Raw genomic sequence first — 13,028 nt, forward strand, 5'->3', positions numbered from 1 at the left:
AAGATATATACTTACACTGTCTTTTATTGGCGAGTGCTTCCTCTGTATCCTTCCTGATACACTGTTCATACAGTTGCACACAGTACTCTCATCTCCCTGGTTACTGACTTTGCTTCCTTTTCCGTAAACTACAGGTTTGGATACCTAATGTACATTGGACCACAAATAAATGATGCAAAGTTAGCACAAATGTCATTGGCTTCACAATATAAAACTTAGGTCTAATCTCCGGGCAAACAGCAAAATGCACACATAACATAAGATTACCTGCCAAAGTATTTGCTATTTCTTTCCACTCTGTCCTGAGATTTACACAGCCCTGCCACACAGTACATCCAGGTGGATGACACCAACATATCTACTACAGTTATAAACTGTAGAAGAAATTTAATGATGTCCTCATTTCACCTCTAGCTTGCTGACTGCACAGTTAAAGCGCAGCAGAGGAATGATGAGGTCACCCCTCATCACCCAAGTATACTCTCTATTAGCACACATGCATTCAGAACATCCTATTCGCTCCCAGATGTCCTTCTACTTCCTGTCGGATTGCTGCTGTATAGGGGGTTTCAAGTGGCTGTTATCAAGTTAAATTCAGGTACTTACAGAACATGGTCACATTAAAAACAATACATTTAATGCTATATTATTACCCGGCTGCATTATTGTGTGTCATGACTATATTTTATGGTAAAACTATAGTCATCCAAAATAAAAAACACCCTTAGGGCTCGTTTACACTAGCGATACCTTCAGAAGAGTGATTCATGTTGGATCACTTTTCAGAGGGCGTTTAACAGGTGGTGAGGAGGCATTATATCATTTCTCCACTCCCTGTTTTAACCCCTAAGTGGGTGAATGGGTCATGTTTGGCTGGCGGTATTGCCCTCTGATTACTACTGGAGGGTAACTGTTGCGCAGCCCCAAATGTACACCTTTGTTGGCTACCTTTGCAGCTTAAGGGGGAGCTGTTGAGGGAGGGCAAAACCATGGCTGAACTGTGTGCTTTTACCACCCAGCCTCAAATGTACACCTAGCCTTATTTTTATAGTAAACAACACAACAATACAGAGCCAGTCATGAAACATTATCTAGCAGTAGGTTATTTATTATGTATAACCCCCTGCTGTCTTTACAATAAATGAAACAAAAAAAATGTATCTCACATACCCTCCCTTCTATAATCGGCAGTGAAAGATCAATAAATGCTTCATTCACAGAGGAAATCTAGAACAAAGAACAATACAAAAACACAATTACTGCCATTAAACAACTGTCAACAAAATCTTGTCATCAGTATAATTAACTAGTTAGAACACATCTTCAATATGCGTGTTCAGAGCTGAATACCTGAATTTAGTTTGGGAAAGAAACACAAGATCCTGCAAGGTTTCAGATAAGAACTACCTTGCTAGTCAGAGGAATGCAGAGTTTTAGGGCCCATTCACACATTACACTGTGTAAGCTCACATGTTCTCATTTATTGTGTTATTAGGTTAGCCTATTAATTAGAATGGGCTGCCTAATACACCAAAAAAGGCGCATGTGCCATATCTTGCAGTGCATTACAACGCACACTAGTGTGCATCACATATAATATGCAATAATGTAACTGGGCCCTTAAAGTACAATAAAAAAAAAAAAAAAAAAAAAAAAAAACTGGGGTTCTCTTTTTTTGGAAACAAAAGAGTGCCTCCTCTAGTGTGTACTAATGCAGTGTTTTTTAACCACAGTCCTCAAGTACCCCAATGGGCCATGTTTTCAGGTTTTCCCTTACTTTGCACAGCATGTTTTAAATCAATATCAATGACATGGTATTGAAAAGAGCTATTTTATCCAAGGAAAGTTCCCAAAATATGGCCCAGGGTACTTGAGGACTGAGGTTGAGAACTTTAGAGTGAATATTGTATAAGAGTTCACATGTTAATTAACCTATGGTCATCCACTGGAGACATCTAGTGGTTGTTCACAATATTTTCTGATTGTGCATTTAAAAGTTGCTGTATATATAGGGTGCGCGGTTTATCACACACACATAAGGTATCACCTTTACAACGTGCAGCCCCTAGAAAAAACACTAGAATAACCTTTGCGCGAGTAAGGAAAGTATATACTATTTAGTTTCCCTTTCTTTTTACTAATAGAAAGGATTGTCTGGTAAACCTTTTACATTCAGAAACTTCCAGGAAAGGAAAGGACTTGGTGATGGCAAATTGTAGAACAAAAAATTGCAAAAATAGTCCCTTTTTTGGAACTAAATGCAACAATTCACTACCAAAAGTATTACACTACACTAAAACTTTTACACAAATCTTTATCACATTGTATCACATTGTTTTAAAATGCCAGTATAAAGGAAACATAATGAAAAAAAACACTTTTGGTTTAGCTAATAATTTTTCATGCTGCATATAACTGGGTTGGTGCAGGGTGTGTGTCCTATGCCTGCACACTTTGTGCTAAAATGATGTTCCCCTTTCCTATCTCAGAAAGTTTGGAGGTATGTAGTCAGACTAAATTATATTAAATAAGTAAGGAATTTTGTTTTTACCTTGTGTAACTAAAATCTGAAAGTCCAAAAGCTAAATGAATTTACTATGCTTCAGTTTGTTTGAGCTTTGGGGTGCACACCCTAATGCAATAATGCAACCTATGGTACCAACACCGCGCCAGGAGGAAATATAGTGTTAAAAGCTGCCACTTAAATTGAACAGATAATCATAAGCATTTACCGTGTAAATCAATATAGTAAACGTGAGTTAAAGGGACTTTAAATCATAAATAACAAATCACCCAGTGACAAGTGAAAACCATTAACATAAATTAGTAATTATGCGTTGTATGAATGAATGACCAAAGTCAACAACTGAACAGTCTATTAAACAAGCGTGAAAGCTCAGTGTGATTCAACACGTCAACACAGTATGATAGGACTGATTTAAAAAATAATCCACCACACCGCATGTAAATGGTGACTCAGCTCCCTTTTAGATGTAAATTTACCAGATGAAGTCGCCTAGCACTCTCATGCTCAGCAAATACACGACAACCCAGAAAGGGTTAAATCATCCATCGATATCCACTCGTGAAAATAGATCTCATGGAAAATCCATATATAAAGAAACAAAGTACTCCAATAGTGCAGTATTGTTTAATGAAAATGTATTCAAGTTAAAAAATGCTTCAAACATTACACTCACATGGAATGAAATGAATAAAAGCATGTAACAGATCCACTGCAGCAGCAAGGAACTGGCATGACATAGTTACAGCAGACCAGTGTGTGTGAACGGTATCTCACCCCCACTCCTCTGGGGAGGAAGTCGTGATGACGAAACGTGTCGGAACGTGGCTGTAGGGCAACCATTAGTGACATTGGACGTAATACCGGAAGTGACGTTCCGAGGGTCCTGGGGAGGAGGTTGTGATGACGAAATGTGTCAAAACGTGGCTGTACGGCAACCATTAGTGGCGTTGAACATAATACCGGAATTGAGGTTCCGGGGGTTACGATTTCATGTGGGTGAGATACCGTTCACACAGGCTGGTCCGCTGTGACCACGTCATGCCAGTTCCTTGCTGTTGCAGTGGATCTGTTACATGCTTTTATTCATTTGATTCCATGTGAGTGTAATGTTTGAAGCGTTTTTAAACTTGAATACATTTTCATTAAACACTACTGCACTATTGGAGCACTTTGTTTCTTTATATGTGGATTTTCCATGAGATCTACTTTCACGGATATCAATGGTTGATTTAACCTGTTGTGGGTTGTCGTGTATTTGCCAAGCATGAAAGTGCAAGGCAACTTCATTTGGTGGGTGTACATCTAAAGGGGAGCGGAGTCACCATTTGCACGTGGTGTGGTGGATGATTTTTTAAGTCAATCCTGTCGTACTCTACACAGTGTTGAATCACACTGAGCTTTCATGTTTGTTCAATGGACTGTTTAGTTGTGGACTTTGGTCATTCATTCATACAATTCATAATTACTAATGTATGTTATTGATTATCACTTGTCATTGGGTGATTTGTTATTTATGCTTTAAAGTCACTTTAACTCACAGCGCTGCTAGTTACTATATTAATTTACCTTGTGTAACTAGTTAATGGTGGCTTTGCCAAGACTTGCTTTTATCTATTTTGTCAATAACTACAAAAACATCTTCATACAGGGACTTATTCAACTGCCATTGAGGAGTCAGAAAGAATTAAATTATGCTCTTGCTAAAGCAAACAGAACCAGTCTACGTCAAGTGTTTTTTTTGCCTTCTGTACTCAATATATTCCTCTGATTCTAACCAATCAGGGCCCATTGTAGAGCTTCATGGGAAAGCACTGCCCGGCCTTCTAGGTGGGAGTGGAAAATGCAGAGAAAACTATGGAGGGGGCCTGGAGAGGGCCTGGAGGAGTACCTGGGAGCAAAAACAAAAGACGAGTTTGATGAGTTTTCAGTTTGACTGAGCATATCTGTAAACAACCCAACAATTTTTTCAATGGCATATCCTGATTGCAGTTAGTCAGACAATAGCCCTAAGTTTGTTAAGTGAACTACCATGGCTGATGTTTTTATACAGAAAGGACTACATTATTAATATGGTAGAACTTGCTGAAAGTGTGGAAGATAAGGGGTATGAAAATACCAAGATGTCAGTTCCCACCATAGAATATTGCCACAATGTTAGACCAAAAAAGTGTGTCACAATATTTGCTTTTTGAAAATTAGAACGCTGATGGAAGACGTAGAAACATGCATAAGTCCAGTTGTCTTTAGACTGACTAGTACTGAGTTTGTGTTCACCTTTTTAAAAAAGTACACAGCCCGCTCTTGAAAATGAGGCAAATTGTGGAGATCTGTTCACCATAACTTTTCAAGGCTGGAGAACAATTAAAGAAAAGTGACATACTGATTCAATGCTTCTAAACACTAAGGCCTCATGCACACTTTTTGCTAACTCTCCTAGATTGATTTCCTCTTGGCAGCAGCTTTTTGGCAGAAAAAAAAAAAAGCTTGACGCTTGTAAATGTGTGTAGCCCGTTTAGGCCCCTGAAGAGCTTGGGCGTTATTTCATTTCATTAGGCACGTTCAGCGTTTTTGCTGCCAAAATGCCACTGCTCCTGAACACACTGGCCGTGGGGTTTTTTTTTCTGCCTTTAAACATTTTTTGTTCTAATGTCAGGTTTCAGGACTATCTGTTAGGATCTTTTAAAACCTTTGGAGCGGTCAAAGACCAACCAATCAGGTTTCATCATTTATTCTGCATTGCTGATACAAATCAAGGTATTAAAAAGTATACTATAAGTCAGTGTTTACCAACCAGGGTGCCGTTCCTCCGGAGCGTTGTAAGCACAACCTGGGTCAGAGATGGATGAGAGGGCTCTGTGATCAGGAGAGGTCTCTTTGGTAGTGGGAGACCTTGAAGTGATGTGGGGGCAACCACATACAGGGGGGTTCTGATTCGGTGATGGACTCTGTGGTGATTTGTGGGGGGTCTGATGTGATTGTGTGTGTGTGTGTGTGTGTGGGGGGGGGGGGACTCTGACATGAAGGTTGTGAAAGGGGGCCTCTGATGTGAAGGTAATTTCATCAAGGTGGCGGTGTACATCATCCCAGGCTCAGGTTCCATTATGACTTCTAACATTTACATTTTTTACATTTAAGACGGAGGTGCCTTGAGATTTCGCATACTTTTAAAAAGTGCCACAACTGAAAAAAGGTTGAGAAACACTGCTATAGGTAATTGTTCCATTTTTCTTTTCACCAGTTTTATAAAACAGCCACAGCGCTTAACATAAATGCAGGTCTGTAATTTAGTATACAACATTTCAGAAAGGACAAAATCCAGTTTCAGACAAAGTCTACCGGGCTTATAAAACAAAGCAAATAGCAGAAGCATGGTAGCCAATTTATATTTCACTGTTATAAAGACAGTAAGTGCTAATCTGATTTGTGGCTATGGGTTACTGAACTCTGCTGGCCATATTTGTTGCTCACTACTGCATTGAAGTAGCCCTACATTGCAGATACAATTAAATTTTATTTATTTTCACTGCTTCATAACAGATTCCACAGCTGTTAAGCCACATTGACTTTTCGCACACGAATAAGATATACTTACCTGTTCACATTCCTCACACATGATTGTGCTGGTTAATTCACCAACAAACACTCTATCTATGAAATTTGTCTTTACTCCTTCTCTTCCGTAAGCTAGGGACACAAATCAAATATATTTTTATTAACAAGTCCCCGAGGCAATATATCTCTGCAAGAGTTTTGAAAAATGTGTTAGTATAATGTCTAACCTATTACTTAAATGTTAAGTTCAAACAGAAGCACAATGAGAATCCTTTTGTACATAATGAAAAGGTTGCAAAAGTGCATTGCAAGACCATTAACACAGCACTATTCTGCAGGGTCTTGATATTGCGACTAAGAAATCTAGTTCCCATATTATATTTCTAGAGTAAGTGGAATCATTTTTAAACTATACCAGTCATAAAAGAAATATGTAAGTTGCCATTGCTGACCTCCCAAGATGTTATTGGGCACTAATACTGATGCTTTGTCCTCAATATTTACTAAATTTCCAGCCAAGAACAAACATACAGGTAGGATTTCCAACTCAAACTGAGAAACAGTGGGGTATAGTAACAAGTGAAAGAAAATTCTGTACCTAGTTCTCAATTACAGCCAGTCTGATTTGCATTATCTTGCTTGCTCATATCAGACCCAATACATTGTTATTTACAACAGAGCTAATGGCACTTTGGTGACTATGAACTGGTCATAGGGAATATACATACGCATTTAAGAACTTTAGGTGGTCCAGACCAAATGCCATTAGTCTGAATCTCTGGATAACTAACAAAAATGTTTTCTTTGGCAAATAGGACGATTTAAAGATTTTCATTGTTTCCATCTGATTATGGAACACTCTCTCTCTCATATATATATATATATATATATATATATATATATATATATATATATATATATGTGTATATATATATATATATATATATATATATATATATATATATATATATATATATATATATATTTTTTTTTTTTTTCTAAGTCACTGAACACATACAGTGCATTCGGATAGTATTCACAGCGCTTCACTTTTTCCACATTTTTGTATGTTACAGCCCTATTCCTAAAAGGATTAAATTCATTATTTTCCTCAAAATTTCTACAAACAATACCCCATAATGACAATGTCAAAGAAGTTTGTTTGAAATCTTTGCAAATTTATTAAAAAGAAAAAAAACAGCACCTCTGACACCAATTACAGCCTCAAGTCTTGAGTATGATGCTACACGTTTGGCACATCTATTTTTGGGCAGTTTCTCCCATTCTTCTTTGTAGGACCTCTCAAGCTCCATCAGGTTGTTTGGGGAGCAACAGTGCACAGCCATTTTCAGATCTTTCCAGAGATGTTAAATCGGGTTCAAATCTGGGCCACTAAAGGACAGTCAGCGTTGTCCTGTAGCCACTTTGTTAACTTGGCTGTGTGCTCAGGGTTGTTGTCCTGTTGGAAGATGAACCTTCCCCAAGGCTGAGGTCCAGGAGCTCTGGAGCAGATTATCAACAAGGATGTCTCTGAATATTGCTGCATTCTCCTTTCCCCCAATATTGACTAGTCTCGCAGATCCTGCCGCTGAAAAACATCCCCACAGCATGATGCTGCCACCACCATGCTTCACTGTAGGGATGGTGTTGGCCAGGTTAACAGTGATGCCTGGTTTCCTCCAGACATGACGCTTACCATTCAAGCCAAAGAGTTCAATCTGTGTTTCATCAGACCAGAGAATTTTGTTTCTCATGGTCTGAGAGTCCTTCGGGTGCCTTTTGGCTAACTCCAGGCGGACTGCCATGTGCCTTTTACTGAGGAGAGGCTTCCATCTGGCCACTCAACCATTCAGGCCTGATTGGTGGAGTGCTGCAGAGATGGTTGTTCTTCTGGAAGGTTCTCCTCTCTCCACAGAGAAACACTGGAGCTTTGTCAGAGTGACCATCCGGTTCTGGGTCACTTCCCTGACTAAGGCCCTTCTCCCCTGATCGCTCAGTTTGGCTGGGCAGCCCACTCTAGGAAGAGTTCTTCCATTTACGGATGATGGAGGCCACTGTGCTCATTGCTACAGAAATTTTTCTGTACCCTTCTCCAGATCTGTGCCTCGATACGATCCTGTCTCGTAGGTCTACAGACAATCCCTTGGACTTCATGGCTTGGTTTGTGCTCTGACATGCACTGTTAACTAAGAGACTTTATATAGACAGGTGTGTGCCTTTTCAAATCATGTCCAATCGACTTAATTTACCACAGGTGGACTCCAATCAAGTGGTAGAAACATCTCAAGAATGAGCAATGTAAACAGGATTTGAGTCTCATGGCATAGGCTGTGAATACTTATGTACATGTGATTTTTTCATTTTTTATTTTTATTAATGTGCAAAGATTTCAAACAAACTTTTTTACGTTGCCATTATGGGGTGGTGTTTGCAGAATTTTGAGGAAAATAATGAATTTAATCCATTTTGGAATAAGGTTGTAACAAACAACATGTGAAAAACGTAAAGCTCTGTGAATACTTTCCGGATGCACTGTATGTAATATTTATTTGACATACTTTCATTGTTCCAGGAAAAAAAAACAAGACTGGTTTTAAATCCATTACCAGTGACACAGGCAAATTGGAGATTTTAATAAGTCATGCCACAAGATGGCACTGTGCTATTATGTAGTATAGTTTGACTGCAATAAAACATCACTTGTCAAACTAATGTGAACACCTCCACATTCTAACTAGCAAGGGGCATCAGTTTGGATTAAATGATAAAAAAAAAAAAAACAGTAATACAAACTAATCCTACCAGCATTTCTAAATTATTTTTCAATAATTCTATAATTATTAATAACATTTGTCCAACAATTCTAATGAACAATTCTTTAGAATAAAAAAAAGGGAGTAAAAACATATTGCAGACAAATTTCTTTCTTTTAATTTTTATGATTATGGCTTACAGCAAGTGAAAACCCAAAATTCAGGATCTCAGAAAATTAGAATATTACATAAGACCGATAAAAAAAGTATTTTTAATACAGAAATGTTGGCTTACTGTATGTCCATGTACAGTATAGCATGCACTCAATACTTGGTCGGGCCTCCTTTTGCATAAATTACTGCATCGATGCTGCGTGGCATTTTTCCACAGTCCGTGATGATTTGGGGTGTCATCTGCTGGTGTTGGTCCACTGTGTTTTATCAAGTTCAAAGTAAGTGCAGCCCTCTACCAGGAAATTCTAGAACACTTCATGCTTTCCTCTGCTGACCAGCTTTATGGAGATGCTGATTTAAGTTTCCCGCAGGACTTGGAACCTGCCCACACTACCAAAAGTATCAATACGTGGTTTAGTGATCATGGTATCACTGTGCTTGACTGACCAGCAAACTCGTCTGACCTAAACTCCATAGAGAATCTGTGGGATATTGTCAAGAGGAAGAGGAGAGACACCAGACCCAACAATAAAGACGAGATGACGATCACTATCAAAGCAACCTGGGCTTCCATAATACCTCAGCAGTGCCACAGGCTGATAGCCTTCCTGCCACACTGCATTGATGCAGTAAATCATGCAAAAGGAGCCCCGACCAAGTATTGAATGCATACTATACTGTACATGGACATACTTTTCAGTAAGCCAACATTTCTGTATCAAAAATCCTTATTTTTTAATGGTCTTATGTAATATTCTAATTTTCTGAGATACTGAATTTGGAATTTTCACTAGCTGTAAGCCATAATAATCAAAATTAAAAGAAAGAAATGCTTGAAATATATCACTCTGTGTGTAACACATCTATATAAAATATATAAGTTTCACTTTTTGAATTGAATTACTGAAATAAATTAACTTTTTGATGATCTTCTAATCTTATGAGATTCACCTGTATATCCCCAACCCTATATAACTAACCCTGTTCCCTCTCTTAAATAGTATCTACTAGGATAGTAATACAGGCAGTCCCCAGGTTACAAACAAGATAGGATCTGTAGGTTTGTTCTTAAGTTGAATTCGCATGCAAGTCGAAACAGGTACATTTTTACTGACTGCTTTTTGGATTGTGCATCCTCCAGAGTTGTCATCTTTATCCTTTCTTCCCAATTTTATTAGCCAATGATCAAGAACAATTATACAGGTCATGAATCCCAGGACCTTAATGGATGCAAGCTTGTTTCACCTCAATAAGTTACAAAGTAGTGAAGCCAGGATAAAAATTCCAGCCCTGGAAGTTGCACAACTGTACCATCAAAGTAAAATTAGCAATACCAGCTCTCATAACCTGAATTGAGGATTTACTCAATTCACCCCCCACCTTTCCTGAATTAGCCTGAATTACTATGCCCCACCCTAGCTTCCAACTTACTCTGTACTGGAATTGTTTCCCTTATTAAAATGTTTCTTTCTCAAAAATCCTGTTTGGTGCCAGACATGCCTATGTACTGAGCCCTCATAGGCATGCACAGGAAGTAGTAGCGTACCAATGGGGGGGGGGTCCACCCTGGGTGCCACACATTGGGGGGGTGTCAGACCGGTGCCCCCCCACGAGTGAAGCGGTGATAGTGGGCTCAGGCAGCGGCACTGTGAAAGCCAATGCAGGGAGAGGCGAGCTGTGACAAGGTGCCCGGGTGCGGACCTTACCCAGGTGACTGACACCCAGGGCCGGCCGCCGGATTCACTCTGCTGCTCATAGCAGGGGAGAGACAGTGAGCAGCGCTGAATAGAGGACGGCAACTGCTGGACTTAACTGTGGGGAGGGAGGGCTGTGTAGTGTAACAGGGTCCAGAGGTGCAGTTGTGGAGAGGGGGTACACAGTAGTGACAAAGATATTTGGGGGGTGCAGAGGTATGCACGGGGCACAGTGGGGTATTTTTAAATTTTAAAGTGGGGGGGGAGTGGGCAGGGTGCCAGAAAGGAGATTTCAGACCGAGTAGAAATACCCATTGCAGGGAGTGGGCCTCTGATACAGGTTTAAGTAAGAAGTGGGAATAGAGGCGGTTACTTTGAGGAGTTTAGCATTCTATTACAGATGTCATTTCAAATAAAACTCTGTATGATACAACTTGTACCATGTTCTTTATAAAAACTAATTCTAGTTTCCTCTCAGAAAACAACTGCTCTGTAAAAAAAAACAAAAAACAAACAAAAAAAAAAAACACACTATTTTTTTTCCTTTAACCACTTCCCGCCCGGCCCATAGCAGATGACGGCCGGGCGGTGGTTCAGTTATCCTGACTGGGCGTCATATGACATCCAGCAGGATAACATGCGGGGGCGCGCATCGCGGCGATCGCTGGAGCGGTGTGTCAGCCTGACACACCACTACACCGATCTTGGTAAAGAGCCTCCGGCGGAGGCTCTTTACCACATGATCAGCCGTGTCCAATCACGGCTGATCACGATGTCAATAGGAAGAGCCGTTGATCGGCTTTTCCTCACTCACGTCTGACAGACGCGAGTAGAGGAGAGCCGATCGGCGGCTCTCCTGACAGGGGGGGTCTGCGCTGATTGTTTATTAGTGCAGCCCCCCCTCAGATCACCACACTGGACCACCAGGGATCGCCACTAGGACCACCAGGGAAGGGGCAACATGTGGATGGCCAGGTATGTACCCCAAGGCCATCCACATGTGCCCAATGTGCCCAATCTGTGCCAATCAGTGCCCACAAATGGGCACTGATTGGCACCATTATGTTTCAGTTCTGCCCAGCAATGCCACAATCAGTTTTATCAGTGCCACCAGTGTTACCTGTCAGTGCCCATCGGTGCCCACCTATCGGTGCCCATCAGTGCCCACCTATCAGTGCCACCCATAAGTACCCATCAGTGCCACCCATAAGTATCAATCAATGCCGCCTACAAGTGCCCATCAGTGCCACCTATGAGTGCCCATTAGTGCCGCATACCAGTGCCTATCAGTGCCGCATATCGGTGCCCATCATCAGTGCCCGTTAGTGCCACCTCATCGTTGCCTATCAGTGCCGCCGTATCAGTGCCCGTCAGTGCAGCCATATCAGTGCCCGTCATTGAAGAAAACGTACTTATTTACAAAATATTTTAACAGAAACAAAGCAAAACTTGTTTTTTTTTTCTAAATTTTCGGTCTTTTTTTATTTGTTGCGCAAAAAATAAAAACCGCAGAGGTGATCAAATACCACCAAAAGAAAGCTCTATTTGTGGGAACAAAATGATAAAAAATTTGTTTGGGTACAGTGTAGCATGACCGCGCAATTATCATTCAAATTGCAGCAGCGCTAAAAGCTGAAAATTGGCCTGGGCGGGAAGGTGTCTAAGTGCCTGGTATTGAAGTGGTTAAATTTCAGATACTCAAGATTCCTTGTTGGCTGTAGTACCAAGGAATAAATAAGCACATTATTTAGGACCCAATGGCTTTGTGTTTATAACTGAATTTTTTTTTTTCATGGGCTGATCAAAGGTTATAAGTGACAATAAAAGAAATTGAAATAGGACTGTTTCTCATATGGCTGCCTTAAAGCTCACCATACAGGTAGCAATTTTCAGTTCTTTTCAATTACCATCCACAAGAAAATAGCAACTAGAATTACAAGTAATCGCCAGAAATGAAGCAATCTACCACCCACAAGTGTGATTGACTACCAGAATCCATTTAACCATGAAAGTGGGCAAAAAAAATAAACAACTTTAATATAGTTTATTTACAGAAATGTTTACACTGGGTTCGATCAAGGCAATGTTGTTCCCATTCCGACTGAAATGAAAGTTTGATTGCTCTATCAAATCACCATGTGTAGGTCCAGCTTGGCAGTCCACACATAAGTGAAAGAATTCTAAGGAAGCAGGGGTTCTGTGTAACCACTTTTCTTCATCAGCTAATAGCTAAGCAGATTTGAACAAATTGACAAAGCTCTGCTGTCATGAGCTCCAAAAGAAGTTTTATTTGTGCCATGTCGGTCATGACAATGCAGTGGTGGTGAT

General features: G+C 40.1%; 1 protein-coding gene across 1 annotated transcript in view; it reads right to left on the reverse strand.

The window, feature by feature from the left end:
- USP45 (ubiquitin specific peptidase 45) overlaps window positions 1-13,028 on the reverse strand; it is a 317,389-nt gene that overhangs the window by 49,615 nt on the left and 254,746 nt on the right. The window contains exons 11-13 of the mRNA XM_073626986.1: window positions 6,120-6,211; window positions 1,171-1,227; window positions 16-144 (exon numbers count right to left, since the gene is read on the reverse strand). Coding sequence (XP_073483087.1) covers window positions 16-144; window positions 1,171-1,227; window positions 6,120-6,211 — 278 coding nt within the window. The remainder of the gene's footprint in view (window positions 1-15; window positions 145-1,170; window positions 1,228-6,119; window positions 6,212-13,028) is intronic.

Source organism: Aquarana catesbeiana, linkage group LG04 (genome assembly GCF_042186555.1).
Source record: "Aquarana catesbeiana isolate 2022-GZ linkage group LG04, ASM4218655v1, whole genome shotgun sequence".
NCBI classification, from domain to species: Eukaryota; Metazoa; Chordata; class Amphibia; order Anura; family Ranidae; genus Aquarana; species Aquarana catesbeiana.